At 39.8% G+C, this 25,509-nt stretch overlaps 1 protein-coding gene and 1 long non-coding RNA gene across 26 annotated transcripts in view; both read left to right on the top strand.

Annotated features, from left to right (window-relative positions):
- ESRRG (estrogen related receptor gamma) overlaps positions 1–25,509 on the top strand; it is a 405,281-nt gene that overhangs the window by 40,263 nt on the left and 339,509 nt on the right. Inside the window, exon 2 of one of the 25 annotated variants that reach the window (XM_065058454.1) lies at positions 13,305–13,350. The exons of 21 other annotated variants lie outside the window; for them this stretch is intronic. In XM_065058454.1, coding sequence (XP_064914526.1) covers positions 13,305–13,350 — 46 coding nt within the window. Of the gene's footprint in view, positions 1–13,304; positions 13,351–13,614; positions 13,632–25,509 lie in introns of those variants that run through there. 3 more of the 25 variants (XM_065058463.1, XM_065058486.1, XM_065058464.1) reach the window with 3 other exon arrangements.
- On the top strand, positions 13,639–22,528 carry LOC135579128 (uncharacterized). The gene is made up of 2 exons (XR_010471618.1): positions 13,639–19,903; positions 20,581–22,528. It is a non-coding gene; the product is annotated as an uncharacterized LOC135579128 (long non-coding RNA).

Below are 25,509 nucleotides of genomic sequence, written 5' to 3'. Positions count from 1 at the left end.
TAGTTTTTATTTTGTCTTGATTGTTAAACCTGTTTTTTCCTTTATACGTGGAAGAGAATGAAAATTTAAAGAAGACACATTTATATTTTGATTGTTGTCTGCTTTCCTACTGTAACTGAAAGGAGGATTGCATCTTACGTGAAGCATTACTTAAGCATACAGTAGTCAATAGAGTAGCACAGGTGCATTGTGGGCTATTATTTTTAAACATAGTGTTTGAAATAAGGTGTTAAAAGGAATCAGTGTATAGAAAATTGAGCAAAAGCTATTCCTTTGATCCATATATGCATCTTTCCATGTCAACTATAAGAGAAGTGTGCTTGTACCTGGAGGTAGTGATGTAGTCTAATGGAAAAATCAAATGCCTGGGAGTCAAAAGCTGTGGGTTGCATTCTGGCTCTTCCCCAGTCTGTACACCTTCATAAAATATTTTGAGATTTCTGGATGAAAAGCTTTATAAAAGAGCTAAGTGTTATTTAAGCCTGCTCAGTTAGATAGTAGGCTTTAGTCTGTATTATTTTCTGGTTGGTGTGTTACATGAACAGAGTATGAAGCTGCTAGGAGAGCCTTTTCTTTTTGCACACTGACTCTTTCCTTCAGCTTCTTTTATTTTTTTTTTCCTTAGTCACAATTTGTTGGGTGGTAAAGCATACAGCAGCTACTGGTGCAACGAGGAAGTGCATAAATAGCGAACATATTGAAAAACAAATAGTTTTTTGGATGCCTCTGGAAGACCACTGACCCTCTTGATGCATTGCTGTGGGGAGATGACAGACACTCACCACCCTATGATTGTCCATGTAGTTGGTACTTCTTTGGTGTCCTGCAATGTGCTCCTTATCCTGTTCTGCCAAAAGGTGATTCTGTCCTCTCTAACCAGTGACAGGACACTGATGAGTAGCTTCAGAGCTCCATTGATGACTGATCTGTATTTATGGCTTTATTAGAACATGTGCCACTGAAAAACATAACCTCTAGGACTTGCAAACTGCCACCATCACTGAAGGATCTTTCCTGCTGTGCAATGTAAGGGCTACCGCAGAACTATATTCTCTGACAGACTGTGCACAGAAGACCTGTATAGCAGCATGTGCTGCCCAAATACTTGCTTTGCCCTTTCCTCTGGATGAGTGCAGCAGGTTGCATTTCTCCATATCAGTATGTAGTAGCTTGCTTAGTACAAGAAATTTGCAATGTAGCTGGAGAGCCTGGCTCTAAAAAAGGGTCTGTAACTGCAAGTGAAGATTTCTAAAAGCAGATCACTAATCTGGAAAACTTGTATGTATTGTGTTTAAAGAAAGTCTCTGAACTGTAAATAGATGGATGTTGGGAAGAGTAGTCTGGGGAGTTGTCACTATACACTTGCCACATGGCCTTCACTAAGCATATACTCTTTGCCACTATCCCTAACAAGCCAATAAGCCAAAATGGCCCTTTGGTCTCACCTGCTGTGTACAGGAGAACACAGATGACCGTGAATATGTATGTGTGTATATATCTGAGTGGAGATTCACCATGGAATATATAGCAGTGGAGACATTAACTACATCTTTTTATCATCCCTTTTCTGAGAGTTTATCTTAGAGGATTTTTGTGTGGTTCGTTTGTTTGTTTGTTTTCCCAATAGTGTTCGAAAGTGCTGTTGACTACTTTGCACTTGACAATCAAGCAAATTCAACAGCTTGTTTCTCTCTCATTGTTCTTTGGGTATCTTCTTCACTGAGAACTTGAACTCCTGCAATTCTAGCTCTGTTTGTAATTCGGTGTGTATGGTAACCAGAATGCCTTGGGGTTTTTATTATTTATTATTACTATTTTGTTTAATTTACTTCTTGGCTAGTTCACAGCTGTAAAAATAAGGCTGGGCTATGACAAAAGAGACCTAAACCTGATGTTGAATAAATAATCTTCTGTCACATCAGAAATGGAGACTGGACCCTTGCAGTTTTAATGTCTCACAGAGGGGGATGACACCCTCCTTTGGTGTGGAATGTGAATGTTGCCTTTGTGAATGGCAAAATACAATGTTATCTTGTGACATGTCCGTTTCACCCACTCATTTTTAAGGGACCTTTGAAGCTTAGGAGCTTCTCCAAAGTATTATCTAGTTAATTCAAAAACATAGTTGTCTCTAAAATATCCTGTCTAGAGTTTCTACAAAATCTATAGAGTCTTCATGCGTGGTGGATTTTTTTTTTTTAATCAAGCACCTGCTTTCTTTGCCTAACTCAGTCATACAACAAGGTTGGTTTTACAGTACTAAGATGTGAGCAATATATTCCATATGCCACCAAGCTTTGTAAAGAAACCTGATGATGACAGTTTCACAGCTGCTTAGAAATAGGCCAAGCCTTCCCCGTAAAGTGAGATTAAGAAGAAGAATGTATATTCCATTGGGACTGGCCATGCATTCTCCCCAACTTCTTTCCTCTTGAAGGAAAATGCTGGCACTTCAGAACTATGTAACAACAGATGGTGGCAGAAACCAATTTCTATTGCAAAGCCATTTGGTCAGGAAATATCAAAAAATGTTTTGGAATTGTGAAAATGAATTCTTGGCTGATGGGCTACCAGCAGCCTACTAGGAATAAGACATGAAGCAACTGCTTTACAAACCCAAGAGTCTGCTTGGCCCTGAAAGAGATGGCTTTGATCAAACATTTAGAAATTAAAACTTTTACATATGTAGTGTCTAGACTTCAGAAGTGTTATGTGTGTTATAAAAATCAGGTTCTTAATTTCTGGACCCTGATTGCTTGACCAACTACCAAGAAAGTAGCCTTCAAAATATGCAGAATGACCTCCAGCTGAGACAGGCTTAATATAGCTCCTACTGGCCTAGTCAGGTGGAACCTTCCCTTTTGGCTCGGCCGATTTGCTGCCCACAGACCATGAAAGTCCCAGGGCTCTGGTAACGTACAGGGACACAAAATTAATGCAGAAACAGCACAGGCCACTCTACTGATGTCTAGTGAGTCGTGTGTGTCCATGAGTTGCTGGACACAGCAGGTTCCTTTGGTGATGTCTGTAGCTGACCAAATGTGCCTCTTTGGAGAGCACTTTGGGAAATACAACATTTTTCTTTGTAGAAGTGCACCATAGATGTCTGTCTGTGCCATAACTCTCTGAAATAAACAGCAACACGTTTTTCCCTCCAGCATTTCCACTGCGAGTCTTAGCTGCTCATATAGCACCGTAACTTGAAAATGGTTTGAGAGAACTTTGCATAGATGTGGGGCATTAACAATACTTGCCAAGCCATCTTGTTTTATCTCTTCTGTTAGAAATGTATACCAAATTATACGGTAATGTCATGTCACCAGAAACACAGAGCAGATGGAAGTATCTTTCCACATATTGACTCATGTTACTCTGATGAAAGGAATTTGTTTCTCTCCTTCTGTCAAGCCTGCTAGCCTCTGGCAAAGGATGCAACCCTCAGCGAGGAGAACTTTACCAATAATGTTCAAGTGACCATCTGATTTAAATATATTATTATTGGCTGACAGAGTTGGTCTGCATTAACAACTGCTTGGAGTAGCCAGTGCTATTTGTTATGTTTGTGTAAGGGTAACTTAAACCAAGTCGTGTTAGAGGTTGAGAAGACCCCATGAATTTAGCCCTTGAGGATATAAATATTCAGCTTCTATAAAGAAACCTTCAAGGGCCCAGTATTTGGGCCCTTTGGCAACTAAACCTAATAAAGCAAGTGCCAAGTCTCTGACCTGTACTTCTATATAGAAAAGTAACACCGTCCACAACACGGGTTGTAAGTGCTCTTTATTAGCTACCAAAAATACAGTTTGCAACGTGCCAGTGAAATCCAGCCAAATAAAATAACTATGGATGTGCCATGAGCAACTGAAATGGAGCTTCTCTTCATATTTCTGTTTGTTCTAAGTGGTATTTGAGTTGATGAGAGCACAGTTCTTGGACTGAAAACATGTGAAAGTGAAGTCGAAAGGGAGTCAGTGTAATCATTAACTGACTCACCTTCTGGATGTGACAAGTAATGAACCAGTCTAAACTTGCCTGAAGCTTTCTTTGGGACAATACCCACAGGGGAAACCCTCTTACGCTCAAGTGAAGCGTTATCAAATGGGCCCTCTATTTTCCCCAAATGCCAGCTCTTTTCTGTTTTGTCTCTAACCACCTGAGGACATATAACTGCTGATCTCAGCATCCCCGCCAGTATTTGCATCTCAGGGCTTAAGTACACGATAGTAAAATCCCCAACACAGCTGTTTTTTTTTTTTGCGAAAATTGTGTATGCTTTATGGGGTTTTTTTGTTTGTTTTTTGTTGGTTTGTTTGTTTGTTTTTCCTGCTCCCACAACCGGGGAAACAGTTCATCTGCCCGCACTGGGATTTTTCGCCTTTGCAAACCTCTTTAACCAGCATTTGGCTCTTTCCACTTTCTTACTTCGATCTGGATGACTGCCTGAAGCACCTGCTAATGGCCTGAAGCGTTCAAGCCGAAATTTGCAGTTTGTGTCCCACCCGTGCTCCGACTGTTCGTTACCTGCCTTCTGGAGCACCTGCCACGCGGTTTGGGCTCATGAACCTGCTCCCTCCCTGCTGACAGCAGCGCTCCCCACACCACCCGCTCTCCTCCGCTTTGTCCTGCTCTTTCCTCTGCTCTCCACAGCCCCTGCTTCAGCTTCGCCTCGGCCTTCAAGGTATTATAACATTGATGTTGCCCTGCTTGTTCTAATGGTTGGGTGAAGAACGTGGGAGCAAGGGTGATGCAAAGGTAAATCAGTCACTGTGGTCATCTTAAAACCTTCACCATGGCATTCACGAACAGACTCTGTTATTTTAAAATTCTTTATCTTGGTGAACCAGGGCAGCTTACTGAAGTAATCTTGTTGATCAGTGGTGGTCAGAAACTGAATGGTAATTCGGAAAAGTAGGAAACAGTACTGCCACTTTACAGAGAAGGACCAAAATAAACCCAAGAGACCCGAGGAGCACTCCTCCCTTTCTTCTGTGCTTGCTGTCTTTTGACGATCTTTTGTATGCTTTTCCATGTGGTTGCTCCTGATGCCTAGACATAGGGAAGGCTGTTAGACTTAGCTCTATAGGCTGTATTTCATTCATTGCCCATTCGTTCATTGCCCTGGCAAGAGGCAATCCTAATGGAGGCTTTCAGAAGTAGCATCTTCCAACAGGGCATTTTCTTTCCATTCTGCCTTGGGAAGCATTAGCTTTTCCCAGAGCCTTGATCTGTGCCGAGGCTGTCATTTACACGGACCATCCCTTTCCAAAAATGTGGTTGTTTTCTCTGTTAGAAGGATGCTGTTAACTGCTACAGAAGAAGCCCAAGCATTGGCTTCCTACCTGGGTGTATACGCCTACGGTACCTGCTGGTCCCTTTACTGGTAGGATCATCCTTTTCCCCAACGAGCTGTTTTCCTTAACACAGCCGCACTGTGCCTTCTACCCACCTTCCACGTTAGTGCCATGGAGGGGTTCCCCCAGGAACCAAAGCATCTCCCTGTGAGCCTGGGCTGCAAACTGGGGCTTGTCCACACCAGCGTTAGGGGCTCTTACAGAAATGGACAGGGCAAGGGCTGATTTTTTTTCCTTCTTGTTTTCCTTTGGTTGCCTTGAAATAACCCTAATTAATTTTGTGGAGACTTTAGTTTGCTCCCATGATGGGACTGCTCTTTGTGCAGATCTCTTGCAGGCTATATTTAGGTATGGTTTTTGGAACACCATGTGACCCGAATCAGATAACTTCTGAACTACTAATCATGTCTTTGACACTGAATCCCTTGGTGGCTTTGGGGCATTTTACAGTTGTTTTCTTACATACAGAATGAAAACAGATATACTTATCTGCCCTGGAAAAGCTGCTACCAGGGTTAAATATTTAAGACATTGTTTTAAGCTAAATTTTGTTTCATTATTTCGACTACTACTTGTTGTAGTTTTATTGTTTCTTAGATGTTTAACTTCAGAAAATTATTCTTTACCATCTCAGTTTTTCTTAATGGATGACCCTGTTTCACCATTTTAAAAGAAAGAAACAAGTTTCTGCCGTATTTGTAGATGAAAATAGGGCAGAGAGGAAAAAAAAACCTAAATGCCCTCATTTCCTGCTCCACACAAACTTTCTTCCTTTGTTTACTAGCTGGTCAATCCATGTAGATGAAAAGCCCAAAATGTTGACCTGAACTATTCCCCCTCACATTAGTTATGTCCCTTTCCTTAACAGGGGAAGTTAGTTATCTGCTTGTTTTTTTTTCCTGATTATTTGAGTTGTGCAGCCTGACTTGTATCCTGCCCTCACCCACTGCTCGAGGCCGCCCAAGGCCTGGAGGAAGCAGAGTTCCTTTGGCTGCTCATCCAGCATGGCTGGCGTTTGGAGCCTGTCATCCATTCCAAGGCATCATCTCTTTGTTGCTCACGTCTGTAATTGCCACTTCTGTGTCTTGGCTACTTCTGCAGGGAACTGTGGTACTGGTGTTTCTATTGGCTTCAGCTTTTTTTTGCCCTGACCCATTAAGGTCTTTTGATAGGCAACTGGATCAAAAAGCCTTTTCAACCTTCTGTGTTTGGAAAGGAGCTTGATTTGACTGGGTAGTTAGTCAGATGAAGAATAGGAGAAAATATGGAAATACCAAGGTATAGTGGACAGAAAGGAAGAGAATCCTTCCTTATTGGAAAGCAAATGTATAATTAAGTCTAATTATACATAGTAGCTTTTGTTTTTTAATTCCTTCAGAATGGTATCCTTTGCTCATGTGCTTATTCTTTCCCTTCTACAATAGCAGTAAAAAGCAAAATAATATATACAGCAGAAATCAGCTTTGAGAAAAAGGTACATAATGAAATATCTGCCAATATGTGCAATATGTTTCTGCCAGAGGAAAAAGACAAAACAAAACAAAACAACAAAAAACCCCACAACATTCTTATATTTGAATCTCTGAAATGTAACTGCACCAGACTAGTTGGGGAAAATCTGTTTGAAGATGTATTACGTTCCACGATCAAATGGAAAAAATGGCACCTGTCATCATATTTAGAAAACAGCTGGGTAACATGGCCAAGTGCCATAGTCTCTTTTCACATGGCCTTTATGCTGAAACCATCCAAGCTCCATTCTCAGCAACTGGAGAAACCCTGTGCCTTTAAATGGTTACAGAAACGTCTACTTAAGGGCCAGCTCTTATTGCAGCAAAGCCTGCTTCTGATGCTTCTAATTAGCAGTTAATGGGTTATACTTTACTTTTATAACCAGCCCAGCAGGCACTCTTCTGTAGTATTTTTTGGCTATTTTTGGTAGAAGATATATGCAATTGTGCTGCTCTTCATGCTTTCATTTTGAGCATGCAGAAAGTATTAGAAATAAATCACTATCTGAGATTATTGTAGCACTCAAATGCTTAAATTAAGTCTGGTTAAGCATTTCCTAAATGTATTTTCTTTTATTTAATATCTTAAAAAATGTAATGGGCTAATTGCCCTATCTGATCTTGATGCAGAATCTCCTAAATAGATACATATTGTTGATTTTCTTAATTAAAGTATTTATATACCCAGTGAAAAGCTTATATATATATATATATATATATAAAAAACCTTATATAAAAATTCACAAACAGAGCTCCAGTATGTATTAATTTAGGAAAAAAATTTTTTTGCAGCTGAGCAGAGTACAGGTACATGCAGAAGCTTAGATGCTTCAGAAGTTAGATGGACTTGTGGAAACGAATGATTTTTGTACTTACTTTGAGTTGGAATAGCAATGGCCTGAGTAGCATTAAAGATTTGCAGTGCTAAATGTGTGTGCACATACATGTATATATGTGTCAGACTACATATACGAATCTGTGCATGTGTACCTATATATTTTTTTGATAAGGAAATACATTTACATAGGTTTTAATTGGAAGATGATACTATTTCACCCTCAGGGAATTCATTTTAGTGGCAGTTTCTAGCAGGAAACCGAGCTCACTGATACTGCCTTTGAACCTGCTCTCTTCACTCAGGCCGTGCTTCCAGTAGGACAAGGTCTAACACTGGTTAGACTGGAACAGGAGAGGGAGCTCTCACTGCACCAGCCAGGAAAGGGGAGGACGAGGTGCCCAAGCCAAGGAAAAGAGGGGGAGCCACCACCAGCTGCTGTCAGAAGCAGGTGAGATGTGCCCTCACTCTGCTCCCGCTTACTGCAGTCCCTTCACCAAAGTGGAGAACTGGGCTTCTCCATCCCTTACTCACGTCAGTAAAACACACACACACTCAAGTTTGGCACAAGTATTAAGCAATTCCAGGTTATATCCATGGCTTGCAGCAAAGGAAGCACCACTTCCAAGGCTCTCAGTTTGAAAGCACGTCCCCATTTGAAAGCATATTTGTATTCTCATCCTGATGCAGCACCACACTCGCTAGCTACAAGATAAGCACTAAACTGTTGAGGTTGTATTTGTTGAAGGCAACGAGTTCCAAAATGCTGTCCAGAAAAAAATGTGGAAACTGCTATTATTTTTACCCAGTGAATACTAGAAAGAAAAACGAAAGAAAAAGGAAGGGATGGATAGTGGTGAACTAGCTCCCTCAGCGTGATGGGACAGGGGCAACTCAGTTTTTGTCCTGGTTTTTGAGGGTTTTCCTCTGTCATATAACAGCCTGGTAGAGGAGGGAATTGTTCTCCTGGCCCTCACAGCTGCTGCCTGTGGAGCAGAGGGACGTCTATTGCGCTGGGCCAGGCCCACCTCGTTCCAGGAGCAGATCCTCACTGCTTACTCTATTTTCCATTCCAGCTTTCTCAGGACAGTGCAGCAAGACACTACCCCTTGCTTGAAGTGAGGCTGTAGTCAGGCCTCTCCAAAATTGTTTAATGTTTGCTCATTGTAATCAGCAAAAATTATTCTGACATACTCAGTTGTCCTTTAGGAAATAATGTGAAGATCAAGAAATTGCAGTGCCAACTTTTTAGGGAAAGAAAAAAAAAAGCCATCTTTCCTTCAGTCTGGTAAAAGCTCTGCTTTCTCCCAAAGCTTCTGCAGTGGTAAAATACATCTGCACAGTCTCATCATAATGCATTATAAACTCAATTTGGGGTGTACAAGGACTGCAGGATTAGCCTCCCTCCAACCTCTGTCTGAGGTGTTGGTCAAAGTATTGTGGCTTCTTAGAGCTGCATTTCTGACCTCCACACCAGAATGGTGAAAGCAAGGCTGAGACACCACCAGTTCAGTGACAGCATCCCTACATCTGCATCAGCCAGAGCTCTGGGATGACTTTTGTCCTCCCCAGTTTCATCTCTTGGTGTTTTTTGCCAGGGCAGGGTAAGCCAAGCTTTGCAGTAGGTGAGATTGCCAGGGAGAATTTCATCCAGAAGAATAAGGCTCCTTCAAACAGAGTTTGGTTTGAGTTCTCAGGTCAGCGTGGGAAGTTCCCCATAAAAGCTGAACTTTGATGTTGGCAGCCAAGACAGATTCAGAAGTTTCGGGAACATTTCTTTTTCTTCTTTTAAATTATCTGAAATACAAGAGGCCTGTGAATAGGATATTTTTAGACTGCACATTCAAGTATACAGTATCATAGTATGACAGCAAATTAAAATTGTTATAAAATCCTTTCTCTTTTTTTTTTTTTTTTTTTAAGAAATGTACTGTAACTCATAGTAGAAAGTTTGATAAAGAGCAGTATGCCGCTCTGCACAGAAATTCTGCTCTCGTGACTAAATTGAACATCACTGGTTGCTTTCATTTAGATGAACCCTTTTGGAAGTTCTTTTTTTAAAGCCAGCGGATTGGACTTCTAATTTTAACTCTTAGGGTTTATAATTAGAAACATTTCCAAACTTGTTTACAAACACCTGCACTTGACAGCGTGTGTCTGCAATTTTAGAAGGACTCACTTGTCACTTCCAGTGGGGGTTGAGAGGGCATCTGAGTTCTTTTGTGTTTGCACGGTTAGTTTCAGGACACTGGAACAAAAATGCGTTTTTAAAATAAGATTACAAATATGCAGAGGAAGATTGCGTACGCCTAATCAGCAAATAGGTCTTATTGAGCAGCTGTGGATTATTTTAAAGTCAGAAGGATTGTTAGTGGTCATTTGGAACAAGACTCAAACTGGCACCCAAAGGAGAAATTCCAGGAACTAATTTTAGCAGTTTGGTCTCCATCTTGAAGAAGATGGTTTACAGGTTTTCTGTATTTGTCTCTTTAAACATACTTCTTTCTTGCCAGCTGTCCTTCAGAATTTATTCAGAAAGAGTTTAAAAGGACTTAAGAATAAATCATTGTCTTTTCTAAGTAACTGAACGTACAGTGAAGCAACAGAGCAGGGTTCCCCTCGAGCTTGGGTGGGACGTGTGTTACACAAGTCTGTATGCAACTTGTTTGCAATAGCGTGAATATCATAATATGTTACTCATTGGTCAAGTATATAATCACAGTAGAGATAATAAAAGTACTTTATTGAAAAAAAAAAACCCTTTGGCTCCTCGATATGCTCTTTACACCTGATTTTTAGCTGTGTCATATAAGTCAACAATATTTCTTACCAATTTCTAGTATAATAGGAAAGATTATCCTTGCTAAAAATTGATAATGCATGGGAGAGTGGCAGGAAGAACCATCCAAATATGCTTCAAGGGTACGGTTGAAGCAGAGGTAGTCAAAGCGGACTTAAGTGGTAGTGGCATAAGGTGTCCTATTGATTGCTTTATGCTCTTGTTGTTACTAATTAGGACAAAAAGCTCTGGTTAATTAGACCAGCCTGTTTGGCTGTTGTGTCCTCTACTGGGAACCATGGCCAACCTTAGAAACTCCAAAATAGGAAAGGATAAGGAGGCCACGGAGCAAAATGGTTTTCGTTTTCTGCTGCTTTGTTTTCCAAAAAGACATGGACCTGGATCCAGATGAGGAATCTGTGTTAATGTCAAAGGATTATGTCCTCAGAGGTACTTACTCTCTATCAATTTCACTGAGAGTTGATGTAAGTGGAATTAGGCACCTAAATACCATTGTGTATGCATGTTCTTTGAAGTTAAACCTGTAGTCTGCAGGCTGTATCTTGTGCTTGACCCCTCTGCAGAGTACACAGCATATACTCACTGGGGGACTCTTCCAAAGCAATTGCTTGTAAGTAAACAAACAGATAATTAAATAAAGCTTTTGAAGTACAATGTACAGGTCTGAAGAATTTGTTTTTTCCATCTGTAAAACAGCTGTGCCTCATAGCTGTATTTCTGAATTCCTTTAAGGCAATATGATTTTAATGAGCATTCACTTTCTATGGCAAACAGACTTTTTTTTTAAGTTATTTTTTTAAACAAGTAGGCTAACCAAAATGATGGTGTTACTTAGACAATCCACAATGGAATTTCTTAGAAAGTATGGCTGCAATTAATAAACTAAGTTGTAAACACATTAGGCTGTTACCATCTTTGAAAACAGCTTCAAACACAGTTTACAAGCTCCAGTGTTGTCAGGGTCTCAGTTGATCAGAGTTAGAAAAAGCTGACATTTTAGAAATTGCTCATGATTCAGATATGACCATAGAAATTAGACTAAAGTGGAATTTAATACCATTTCTTGCTTAACTAGAAACTTCTGTTTTATTGTGAATTCTATCTGGAGAAAGCACTTTGCCAACTGATGTGCTGGGGAAATGTTGCTTCATGCCAATGCTTTCAGTTTTCCTCTATTTTTGTTTGCTTTTGTCAGCTTTATGCCGACTTCCCCAAGTGTTAATATGTAGAAATGTTTCCAAAAAGGTTGGGAGAGGCTCAAAAGCAACAACTATGCAAGTGTAGAAAGGTCCACCTATCCAGCAATGCCTCAAAAACATGCAAAAGCCTCTTTGATGTCAGAAGTCTCAATTGACTGTGAAGTTAGTGACAAATTTTTTCGGATGGAAGACCTCTATGGAATATTTGTGACCTCTATGGAATATTTCTAGAGTTACCTAATCAGAGTAAGCCTCACTGGCTCTTTGGTGTGAAGCTTTGGGTGGAGTGTGTGGTGTGTGCATGAAGCAATCCATTCTCCAAATAATCTGCCTGGCTTCTGTAGGGAAACAGCATGGAAAAAATCTCACTTTTGGTGCATTTAAAGGGATATTGTCTTCTCAGAAAATGGTAATTAAGAAATATGGAGAAGTTGTGGAAAGAAGGAAAAAGGGCTTCATTGATCTGCTTTGGTTCTTCTCACAATAACTCTCACTTCAGGTAAAATTGTTACTCCTTGCAAATAATTCCATGGTATGATTGAATAGTTTGAGCCACAGCATGCACAGTATACCAGCATGATTTAAGATCTGAAATCATATCCAGGTAGCTGGGCATACGAAGGTGTACCATATACTGTAAGAGTGGAAGTTCTGGGAGGCAATATCTGGTTGTGGTTAGAAATCAGACACAGGTGTAAGGTGATGGCTTGTATATTGCCCATGGCAGCAACTGTAGGTGCCCAATCTATGAAGTCTCAGCGTTGAATTTATGGCTACATCCCCAGGTCTTGAACACATGGCAAATCCTTGTAGATCCTTTGCCCACTTCTCCCATAGTACGTAGCTATAAACCAGTTTTTAAAAGCCCATAAATAGGTGTAAAACATGTGTCTTTCATAGAAGGAATGAAGGTAAAGAGAATTGTGACTATTCCTGTGGCCTATTGCAAATTATCTGTAGCTCAGATTTTTGTGGCTTCTTATTACCAGTGCATATGCTTTATATGAGCAGCTGCTTTATATTTCTGAAGTAATCCTGTACCATAAAAATGTGTTTTTCCTTCTTAAAGTTGTAACCCAACTGAAAGGACCCGGAGCAAATGTGTATGGAATGAAACTGCTTCAGGATAACCTGCCTTGGTTTAGGGGACAGTTAATGATAAATTTATTTTTGTGACCTGTCTGCCAAGTATTTGTACACTAATTAGGTCCTATTTTGAGGGCAGAGCATGTGAGCTTGTAAAAAAACGCCTTGTACAGGATGGAAAGGGCAAAGGGATTTTTGGCCCTAGTGAGTGCAAAGCATAGCATCACCTAAATGTGTGCATTATTTCTAAGTAGCATATGCACCCCTTGGCTCATATGGAGGGACTTCTTAAGTTTGCTCACGGGAGTAGCTGTAGCCAGCTAAGGTGCTCAAGAGTAGAGCACTGGGGAAGAAACTGAACTGACTCAAAGCGTAGTCATAGTTTTAAATTTTATATAATGTCTTTCGCAATATAGTAGAAAATTACCTTTACGACTAGCGTGGCAGGACCTGTTGTATAAGTAATCCAGCCATGGTGCTGGTTGGTATCTCACTTTTCACTTGAACCTCTCTGCGATGCAGGTCTTGGAGAAGTGAGTGCCTGGTGCAGTCTCTGCCTGGCTCCTTGGTAAGTCATTCCAGTCTTTCTTTCTGAACAGTTCCTTTCCGAACTGCTGAGAAAAAATAAGGATATTTTTTCATAGAGTGCTTTGAAAGAGAGCTGCTAATCAATTTTTCTTATTATTTTATGCCCTGTGATTTTTACACCACCCCCACCAGCTGGTTAATCATGCAAAAGCTGAACACTTCATTAGCCAGAACATGTTTGCCCATGGGCATTTCTGTAGTAAATTAGTTCTTTCTATTTATGCAGGTAAGTCATGGACAAAAGTCTTTAAGGTGCCAAAGGTAAGGGTTCAAATGAATTCTTTTTCTGAGTTTTCAAGAGAACTAGGTTTAACTTTGCATGGTGTTGATTTGAAATAACTTTTGAATTAAAGATAGCATGGATAAAAGAGCATTCTCAGGATGTTCTGAAGTACGTTGTGTCTTTCTGGATCTCCACTTTGGCCTTTGTAGTAGCCTGCCTTAAAACCAAAACAAGCAAATAAAAACCCAACAAGAATAACAAAACCAAACACAAAACCACATTTGTACCCATCCATGTGTGCATATATATATATATATATATGTATATGTACACACAATATCTACATCTACATGCAGGGACTGTGCTTATTTGAGTGGCATGTGGCATATTTACCAGTGTTTTTGCTTTCTTACTCTGTGCCTTTTAAGCTATTAATTGAAAATATGTGGTTTGTAGATGCTTTTTTTCCCTCAAATCAAATGGTGCCCTCTGAAAGCCTAGTTTAGCTCGACAATGAATTTAGCTTTCAGGTTTTGGCCATTGCAATATTGTTTGAATGCCACCATTTCCTGCAATCAATGTAATTTTATATCTACTTGGAATAGAAAGTCAAGATGGTGATTGCCTTAATTTAACTCAGTGTTGTATTCATTAAGGAGCTGATCTCGAATTCCTTTCAGATCAAAGTCTGTCTTGATTTCAGTGGAACCTTTTGGCACACAAGGTGTGCAGTAGCCTTCTAAAATGTTGTCATTGTGACTAGTGAATAAAAACTAAATGTGTTGCTAAATTTAGGCTGTTGCTCATGTCAGCTTCCTTTTCTAAATGACGGTAAGTGCATTCCATAAATAGTATGCCTCTTATGTTGTCATATCTCTTTGGCTTGCTTTGCAGTATTTTACAGGATATTTGCAAATGAATTTTGTGTTCAGTAGGCAGGGGATGAAAATAACACTACTCATTGGGACTCCATTAACCCGCAGCTAATGATGAACCATTTCAAGGGCTGGAGGAGCGTAATTCAGATTAGCCTGTGTGCCAGGCTGCTCCGCTCCTGCTCAGGCTCATGCCATGGTCCGGGGGGACAGAGCCCGGTGTGACACAGCCGGCACTTCGGCACGGACTTTTGTCGGTTAAGGTTTCTGTGCTTCATTTCCCTTTTTGGAAGGTAGGAGAGAAGAGTGAGAGTGTGTGTGTGTGTGCGCGCACGTGTGCACGCGTAGATAGGTGACAGTGATCTTGACCTCCATAGTGAAGTGTTTTGAGACGTAATGAAATACTCTACGAACACTATACTTGTGCCTGTGGGTTGACAGCATTGTTACTTGTAGAAAAGGGTACTACATGGTGACAGTAAAGGTGGTCCAGACTGGCCCTTAATTAATTTTATTTTCAAAATCTATATTAGTGACTGTCATGAGGGCACCTGGGCACTTTACATCAATAAAACAATCAATTTAAAAAATGTGTAGACCAGAACTCTGTGTTCACTAACAAAACTCCTGTTCCTCGTTACGACTAAAGGTCAGTCCAAGGCTGGCCAAGCAAGCAGGACTCGCGTTTCTGCTCCTCGGCGCTTGCCAGACGTGGCTCTGGCGGAACACCACAGGCAGCAGCTTCCAGATGCCCGCGGTCCTTGCGGAGAACGTCTTGCTGCTGGCCGATGACTTGTTAACCCCCTCCAAGTCTGAAATTGGTTTCAGGACCAATGGAAAAGGTGGAGGCCAGTCTCAATTAAAAATGCGACTTCAGCATTTGTGAGCAGCCCACTGAAGTACAGAGACTTGGTGGAGCTGTGTGGCTGGAGTAGAGCACAAGAGAGAGGCTTCGTTCTGAAGAGCAGGCTAGAGATCTCTTCGCTGAAGAAACTTTATTGATGATAAATGTTACATTATGCAAGCTTAGCAAATTCTCTAGGAATATAATGCTTCCCAGCTTTTTCTTAACATGTGTTAATATTTTATGATACCTGTGCATTAAGGGCCAGTTCCTACAAGGTTTAAGTGAGTTTGGGCTGCTAAATTGCCTTTATGGACTTTTAAAAAAACACTACCGATCACTATGGATTAGCTAAATTCCCAATCTTGCTTAACATGCTGATGTTATAAAATCAGCTTGTTTCTGTTTTCAATGCATTAAGTGAGCATATGTAATTAAATTAGATGTTGTTGCAAAGCTGCATTTTATTTATTTGTGTTGGTATATTTGGGGCGATAATCCAACTTTAATATATACCTGATTGTGCAAACAACACAGAAACTAGGAGTTCCTGGACACTGGTGTAATTTTTTTTAAAAGCGAAATGGTAATATATTTGCATGTCTTGAAATCCAATTGAACTCAAGCTGAGCTTAAAAATCCAAGATCTGATTCAGGAGAATTCAGTCCCATCTGGCCGGTGGGTAGCAGGTGTGCAGTGTGTCTGTGTAAGGGAGGGAGGTGATTGCAGCCAGTGCAACATTTCTCTTTTCCTGTAAAGCTTTAATTCCAGTTTAATGGCGTGGTCTAAGGCTCTCTGCAGTTTAAGTTCTTGCGTAATTACCAGTGTCTATTGTTGGTCTCCATTTCTAGATAACATGATGGTGATGGTGAATGGCAGAAGTAACTGTGCAGCATTATGGAGAAATACGGTTTCTAATTCATAAAGTTTTGACTTAATTTCTGATCACACCCAAGACTTTTGCATGGGAGAGTGCATTTTTACAAACTGATAAATACATGATCCTTGAAGACTCAAGGAGGAAGGTTTCATCGTGGTGTTTGGTGCCAAGGCGTTTTTGAGGGTTGTTGTGTGTCCCAACAGCAACATAGAGGTTTGTTTCATCTTTTTATTTTTATAAAAGCAAAGAAAATGTATTATGCCATTTCTATTTGCAGCAGACTGTAGACATGTTCTACATTTTTGTATTACTGTGATTATAATGGAGAGTTTTTTAATCTTTACTTCAGACAACTTTACTGGTCCAACTTTATACCTCGTAACCTTCAGAAACTTGTCCCAGCCATTCTCATTTTCCTCTTTCTCCTTCCTTTTCTTCATCTTTTGATCAGATACTGCCAGTTATCCTCTGCCTGGGAGCTTTTTACTTAGGAGGTTTAAGAACCTGCTCTTCCTTGACTTTTAGCATTAGCTACCAAGTCAGCTTCCTTTTACACTCCTGTCAACTCTTCCAACTTTTAAATATTTCCTATTCCTTTTACTTGTCTTTACTGCTGTATAACTTTGTGCTGGAAAGTCTTTCAGCACATGTGGTTTTTATGGGAGTTGGCAGGCAAAGCACCACTTACTTAACAAAATAAGTAAGAAAGCAGTCATACTACTTTTCTAGTTTTTAACTTCACGCTACTGCAGTAATGACACTGCTACTGTATTTCACGGGTTTTTTTCATGGTGAACTGATTTAATTTCTAACGTAGAGCGAAGCTGGTGCTGTGCTGCCAAGGCAAGTCCATCTGTTTAGACAGACAAAATGATAAGTGTTTCTCTGGACATCCTTGTAAAAATCTCCCTTTTATTTGTTTGTTTTACAAAGTTAAATAGAAGAGGTCACCCCCTTTGACAGAGCAAATTCTTTTTTTTTTGTCTTAGCAATAGGGCTTTGCATGAAAACATTTTTTTATTAAGCAAGTCATCCATACTGCACTGTAGGCTGTTTGAGTGTAACAGTATGTTACAGTCTGCAAAGTTAATGCAGTTAATATTCAACTGAACTTTTGGGGGGTTGCTAATCCCTTAGGCAGGCTTAGCAGAAAGGGCAAACATATTTATAGCACTTTGAATCAGACTGCAGTGAACGACTAAGAGTATGTGTTATACCATGCAAATGTTATACAATTTCAGGAAAGCTCAGTGCATAATCATCTTTTAATAGTACTTAAGTTGGTGAAAAATTTTATCTGTAAGCAACAGAGTTGTTGGTTCAGCGGACAACAGGTCTGTTAAAATGAGACTCTGTGAAAGGTTTTGAGATTCCTGTTCTGGTGATAAATTCTGCAAGTTCTGAACAGATTTATGGGCGGTTTAATTGGGAGCTAACTGTAGTCTTTAAGCTCTGTCATTTGTATTGTTCCCTAATAGGATTTCCTTGGACTTAGTCACATATCTGACTCTGTGTGCAGGGTTGTCAATAGCGTATTCCATATAGACCACAGTCTCTTACTATCTTTGTAAAAGTAAGATCACTCCTGAATGGTCTTCCCTCCAGAGTAGAAGTATGACAATTGGGTAGAGTTTGCTTTGGTTAGAGCCGTGGGTGCACTGGGCAGAAGAAACGAGAATTAAGTCACAAGTTGCGAGAAGTTCATGGAGAAGCTGAAGTGCTCCGACTGAGAATGTGTAACAAGGAGGACCACACTTCTGCGAGATAGAAACTCTCCATATTTATGTCATGGTCAAAACCTGTATTAAGTGTAAGGTTAAATGGAAAAGCACGTGAAGGCCATGTAATGCTACCAACTCGTCAGGAGCCAGATAAAAAGAAATCATGATCTTGGATTTTACACAGAACTTGGTTGTGTAGAGTTTTTAGACTCTTGTAGAGTTTTTAGAGGCCCATCAACTGGAGAGAGGCAGATTAATATCAGACTGCAAACAACTGTAGTTGATATGGGAGAGTTTTAAGGTGAAAATATGACGCCATACAAACATATAATACAGACCTGGAAAAGTGGCTGTTTTATTCTAACTATTTTTGATGGATTTTACAGTTTGATTACTTCTTCCATTTTTTTCTAGATTTTAAATATTGGAATGAGTGACTACAACATGGAACTTGACCTTAAAGAGGGCTCAGGTGCCAGAATTTATGCATGTACTCAAGTAATTTGTTGATTTGCCATCTTACCTGCACCTGCTCTTTTCTTTTTGCTCTTCATAAACAACGTTGGCCATTTGTAGTTTTTCAGGAAAAAAAGTTATACAAAATAATTAACGCGTCAGAATTGTTAGGAAAAATTTGAAAAATCTTTTTATTTGTTATATTTTCAGTTAAAAATAAAATAACTGAATACCAGACTAAGTTAAAATTGTGTACTGGAGTTGTTGTTATCTGAAGTACCAGAAAATAACTAGTTTATTATATGCAAAAGTTTGAATTCTAGAATATATTAAAATATTAGCTCAAAGGTCAAAAGCATCACCAGAGGAAGGAAGGAAATTAGAGGGGAATTTGGGCTAATCGGGTTAAGATGCAGGAGGCCCATAACGGGTGCACAGGGATGATGTGGCTGACACTCATGTGGGTTCCTTTGGTTCCTCAGCCCCAATGTCCCCAGCTCGTGGCTGGATCATGTAGTTTGTGTCCAAATCCTAAGCAAGATTCAACCTTATAAGGTTCTCTAATGAGACTCCATAACATTTCTGTCATTTTATTAAATAGTAAATACAGACATTTGTAGTAAAGGCCTAACTTCACAGGGTGTGCTGGTGAAGGTGTGCTGGAGCTACACATCCTGCAGCCATCTTGGAGCTTAGAAATAAGTTAAACTGTCTGCAGTTTTATTGGGAAAACAAAGAGTTAACATGCCAGTGATGTTAACTGTGATAAAAGGTATGTGTGTGTGTTACTGTGCTGTACTCTATACATTTATGAGCTCTTTTTATAGTAGCATTCCCAGCAGCATTCCCAGGAGCAGTCCAGGTCCAATCAGGACTGGTATGCCATTGTGTGAGGTGTTGTTCTAATTCATGTGTAAATGTGGAGTGGTTGCTGCCCTGAGGATATTACAGTGAAATTACAAACAGGATAAAAAATAATAGGAGGTGCGGAGGAGGAGGGCAGCTGTGGTGAGGTGCACTTGTCTCATCGGGGTTGCGGTACATACAGCCCGATACCAAATCATGGGTATTTCACTTATTTAAAAGTCTGCTGCCTTCAAAACAATTAGGCTCATTGTCTTTCATTTGTGTCTTAGTTATTGAAACAGAAGAGTAGAAAGTATGAAAAGAATTGCTTCTGAGATCTTTCTAGCCTCCTGTTTCTAGCAGTGGTCAACCCCAGGCACCTCAAGGAAAGTTATAAGAGCCTCACAATGGGCAGAAATGGAGTAATCTTCTCTCTACACGGTCTCATCCTAATATTTCATTATTAGGGATTAATTTAAGCTTTGAAGCATGAGGTTTTTAAAAAATTACATTTGTTGTTCCCCCTCCTCCACCGTCAATATTGTTTAAAGTATGAAATATCCTCCCAAGGCGGTGATCTGAGCTGTTCTCCTTGGTGTGCTGACCAAATTTGCAGCTTGGGAATTACCACGGTGGTTCTGCTTCCTCTGGTGCCAGAAGACTCTGGTAGATCCTTTTCCACAGCAGGTGGGTGAAGGCAGAAGCACATTGAGCAGTTATGGCCTGGGTGTTCCGATGTCACCGTGTGTCAAAGCTCTGCTGCTGTGATCAGAGCTCTCCCCTTTGTTTTACTATTTTAGTGGCTGATTTGCAGTAAAGCACAATACGAAATAACCATAAATAAATCTGGGAACCTTTCTATGCATTTCTTTTGCTAGCTGTGTACATATGAGCAGCTTGCCATTTGCATATGTGAATCTTGTCATAACAATTTTGGGAAGTGATTTGTTAATAATCAAGTTCTCAGAACAGCTCTAAATCGGTAATTGATGTAGGTCTGGATAAAGCAAGCCTTCCGCCTGCCTATTTTGTGGAGCATTTTTGGCAAGTTTCAAGCTAGCGTGAAAACTGGCCATCAGAATAAAATTTAGGACAGCTGGGATGCTTTGCAGTGAAGACTTTTGGCTCCACAGTTCAAATAATCACAATAGCAGCCCAATTTAGCCTTTGGCTGGATAGGTTTGGCAGGGCACAATGAAAAATAATTATTTCATGGCCTGCTTATTTGTCCCTTAACAAATAAACTCTCTGACCTATGCAGGCTTATGTAAATATGCTGCCGTATGTGGGGTTGTAGAATGCTGTCATGTCCCCATTTGGTATGTTTTATTTCACCCTCATGTTACAAACTTTTTTTTTTTTAGAGTTCTGTTTGGGAAGCAAAGAAAGAGAGAGGCAGTATCGGATGCCGAAGCCCAGACAGCCAGGCACAGAGTCTAAAAAGCCATCTAACAGTCGTCTTTCTGAAAACACACCCATTAGTATGCAGTGTTTTCACTGCTGTAATAATAAGAGCAATCATGATACGAACAAGTCCATCTCTTCACAGCCTTCCCACGCGGGATGGAGAATGACAGCTCCTAAAGCATTTGGATATTTGCCTGAATGTATGCTGCTTAGCTAACCACGGTTCAACTTGCTCTCCATCTTATGGCTTCCTGGATATCCTTCTCAATTGTTTCGGTGACAGCTTAAAACGTGAGACTTGGAGGGGAGAGATAAAAGCTTAGCAAAAGGCTTTTTGTGTGTGTATTTAAGGGGAAGTTTTATTACGTTTGATGATGGAGGGATGTGCCACACTATTTTCTGTTCCTACAATTTTAGTATTTGCACTTTCTGTTGTACTGATAGCAGCCAATCCATAACGTTGTCTTTCTGTTTCCCACTCTGGAGGGGGAAAAATACACAGAAGAATACAGATTGATGGGTTTGTCTTCTGACATCACAATTTTGGTTCTGAAACAGTAAAAGAAAGCCTTTTTCCCAGTGATCCGAAAGATCTCTCTAGAACATCTGCCTTTACACACTCATGCACATATGCACACACACATATGCACGCACATGTGCACAGGCTCTCACTAAGGTGGCTATGATCTGTTTTTAATAGTGGCACTTCTTCTCAAAGTGTCATTTAAAAAAACATCAGCAGTCATGTCATGCATCGGGATGAATTTCTAAATGTAAATGAGATTCTCTCAGTAATTTATTTACATTTGTTTTCAGCACAACAAATGAGACATCACGTAGCTTCATAATTTCCCATGACCGAGTCACCAGCATGAGGTGTGTAATTTACCCTGATTTAAGATGCTTATCTAGAGGTTCTTGCAACAATACCTGGTGAGGTTTTTCACTAGTACTTTTTGTTGGCTTTTAACCCATTTACTTCACCTTCTTCTCCATTTTTCAGTTGAAAAAGAAGCATAAATGTGTCTGCTTCTTGAGGCCTTTTTTCAGTAGAGCCAAAAACGATGGCTTTGTTGCCTTGTTTTGTATATTACTTTCCCTGCTATTTCCTTCTCATTTGGTAAAACTCATAGCAGGCTTCCAGCAGCTAGACTGAACCTATCCTGATTTACAATCTGATGATGCAGGAAGGAAATGTTGATTGTGGACATTTCTGACGGGAAAATGATTGTTTAGATGTGAAGCATGAATGGGAAGTGTCCTGCAGTCATTACTTCTCCACTTTTTTCAGCTAAAATACTAAATCATAGGCCTGGTCTTGGCTCTGCTACTGACTTTGAGTTTTCTGATCTTCCTGTGGCTGAAGTGATACTTAGATTGAGAGGGGACATGAATGCAGTTTTCAAATAATGTGGACAGAGTCATGTACTACAAAGCCCATTTATTTTAAGTCCGTAGTTGGAACATTTAGATGCCTAACTACTTGCTTGAGTATTTCAAGTAGGTAGATGATTAAAGGTGCAATGTACCATGCATACAATTTTGTACCTCTTATCTTGCAGCCTCTGTTAAGGCTTGACTAAAAATCAGTGCAATAGCTTTTCTGTTTTACAGAGTAACAACACAGGAGAAGTGAGAGACTTTTGTGAAAGTTACGGTTAGTTCAGTGGCAGTACAAAATGCTATGCTATATAATTATGCTGTGGCAGTAGTTTGGGATGTTATTATGCAAAAATACTGTACATCTTTCTGGAGGTGTGCAGGGTTAATTGTATGTGGGTGTTCTTTTCCTCACTGAGAGGAAGCATGACATTTCTTTGTGTTCATTCCCAAAGCAAAATTCACTGTCTTCCTTTAAACTGAATGAACAGATTAAAAAAAAAAAAAAAAAAAAAAGAAAAAGAATAGGTTTGGGTTGACTTTTAGTGTGCATTGTATGTACTAGGATGCAGTTGAGATTTAAGTTTTGGCCTGCTGGCCGTTTCCTTAACATTGCATGGATCTAGCACCAAATTATGCTGATGGCCTGTCTATCACCGAATTATTTACAGAAATGCAGTTAAATTATAGAAATCTTCCAGACAAGCAGTGCTCTGGGCAAATTATTTCATCAAAGTTATTTTCCATGGTATACTTAAGCAAAAGCTTAAATGAACAACATGATTTTTTTTCTTTTTTTTTTTTCTTTAAAAATGTAATTATGTAGAAGTCGTAACAGCCCCCTTTTAACAAATAGGTAGTTTTCTACATGGGAAAACAGAAGAAACCAAGTTTTGAAAATTTCTGATCTCTGTGTTTTCCTCAGTTTGAAGCAAAAGTTTTACATTATGAAAATGCTGGACTAGGGCCCTCAGTAGGGTGGCCATTTCTGTGCACTTTCAACTCATTCAAGGTCTTGGGACTGTTGTTTTTTTTCCTCTGCAGAGTTACAACTGCACACCTCTGTGCACTTGTAAAATCAAGTCCTGCACAAGCACATCAGTTGGTTTTACTAGTTCTCTGTCACATCAGAGTCCAGTGGTCACTGTCCACTTTTACAGGGAAGCACATTTGTGTATCTGAAGGCAGTATAGGCTTTCACTGCATCACCCCCATCTAGCAAGATCTGAGCTGCTGTATGATTATGAAATGTACGAAGATACTATAAATCCTAAAAACAGCCCTAACTCCCTATTCTAATTGGCATCCTTTCAAATTCTGTTCCAGAGTTTAGAAATATAGTCAGGGTAGAACATCTATATTTGGGTTTATATGTAATGGTCGTACCTAGTAGTTCACTTGCAGAAATGTTGACACAGACCACTATTTAAGGACTCTGGATGCAATATTTTATGTTTAACTCAGTTTTTTTAATCACTGCACTTTTTGTTTTTTAGTATTCCATTTTAACATGTTTGCACTGTGAGACAAGAATGCCTTCCCAGCCTCTGCATGGTTGTGTGCTTTTTGCTTAATGAATACAGAAATTCAGGTTTTAAACTGACTCCCATGTATAAGTTCTACTGGGAAAACAGGTGCTTAAAATCTGTGTTTTGCAAATCTTTCTCTGCCCATATCTTAGGCTAAAACTCAGCCACATTTAGATGGGGGACTCGAATGGGACCTCTGCACTCAGGGCCCAGATGTTTCAAAACCTTACAGGTGTGAGGAAGGATGGCAAGCTCAGAAATGTGTGAGAGCTAAAGGTCCTTGCAAACTGGACATCTGATTTAACTTCATTTCCATCTGGTGTTGGGCTGTTTGTTGTTATGTGAGGACTGCACAGGGTTTTGAGGCCAGACCTGGGGAACCCGCTCTGGAGCTCAGCTGGGTGGACTCAATCCAGGCACATGAGAGGCAGTGAGACTGCAATAGCTGCAGTTTCATTATATTGTTCAGGGATTTTTCTTTTTTTGCTTGGATGCAAATGTATGTGAAAGCTGGATCTGCTTTACTTGTGATCCTTAGCAGATGCAAGTCTGATTAAGAGCCCCCTTAATTTAGAAATGCTCATAAAGACAGGAAGATACTTAAAGCTGGCTTTGTCAACAAAATGGAGGAGCTATGCTCTCCAGGCCCATTAACAGTGGTGCCAAGATGGCCGCCACTGCACAAATATTGGGAATTAAGTTTCTAAAAGACCCAAGATACTACAAATTGTTTATCTCACAAGTTCTTTACTCCCCCAGTTGTAATCCATATCTTGCTTATTGCTAGAGTCAACAGTCTAATAGTAACAAAAAATACAACCTTTCATCATCTATTGATTTTCAGTCTTTAAAAACTGACAATAAGCTATATTTTGTCCAATTTCTCAATAAATAGGAACATTTATTGGTTTTTCAGTTTTATTGTATTACATTAGAATATATTTTACTGCATATAGTGGGTAATGTAGCATCAGGAGACATGTTTACGTTCAGCAAGTAACTTTCAAAACTACGTAGCTCAACTGAGATTAGTAAACAAATTTGTAATACCAGTTTAATTTAGATTACAGTGTAGAATACTCAGGCTTGAGCTCATTTTTCTGTTTATTCTGTTATGATCCTCTGACTAATGGACAAGAATTGTCATAAAAAATGATTACAGTGGAACATCAGTAAAGGTGAACATCTACTTTCTTCCCAATCTGAGGGAGAGGGAGGAATTTTGTGGTTAAATAAGTGTCACAATTTCTGGGTTTATTTCCTAGAAATTCACCATAGACAAAGTTGTACAGGTTGGGCAAGTCATAAATTCTGTCCATGCGATGCTGTGTGTCAAATGATGTGGCATGAACATCTTTCTCAGTGCCCTCTGCTATCTCCCCTCTCCTTTTAGAAAAGGAGACAAACTGGGATATGATCTAGCCGTGGAAGACCCCTTGGGATGTGGATCCTGAGTTGCCTCCCCTCTGCCACCTTCCTTCGTGGTGGAAGATCACCTACTAGGTTTTTCCTCTCCAGAGCCTGTCAGGACACACTGGAGATCAACAGTTGCTTCTTTCTTATGCTTGTGATGAGAAATGGCAATTTGATGATACATTTATCAACTGTAGAAGCAGTTTAAGCTTTTTTAATAATAATAATAGTTGTTGTTGTTGTTGTTGTTGTTGTTATTATTATTATTATTATTATTATTATTATTATTATTATTATTATTACTAATAATAATAATAATAAAGCAGTTAATTTCTTCTCTGGTGATATTCAGCCCTACAACCAAAGACATTAAGGTTTCCATTGTTTTAATCCTACCACCAGAAGATCTGAGATGGAGGTGCCATTGCTGAGGTGGGGTTGTACAAAACAACCTCTGCTTTAAACCAGCTGTGCCACTGCGTCTCCAGTACTGGCCTTTGCAGTCCCGAGTGGTTCCTCTTTTTCAAGGCTATCGAAGTAGTAGGCTTGTCAGATGAAAATTTC

The sequence above is a fragment of the Columba livia genome, chromosome 3, assembly GCF_036013475.1.
Source record: "Columba livia isolate bColLiv1 breed racing homer chromosome 3, bColLiv1.pat.W.v2, whole genome shotgun sequence".
Lineage (NCBI taxonomy): Eukaryota > Metazoa > Chordata > Aves > Columbiformes > Columbidae > Columba > Columba livia.
Note: the sequence above shows the minus strand (reverse complement) of the source record. Positions and strands in the feature narration are given on the sequence as shown.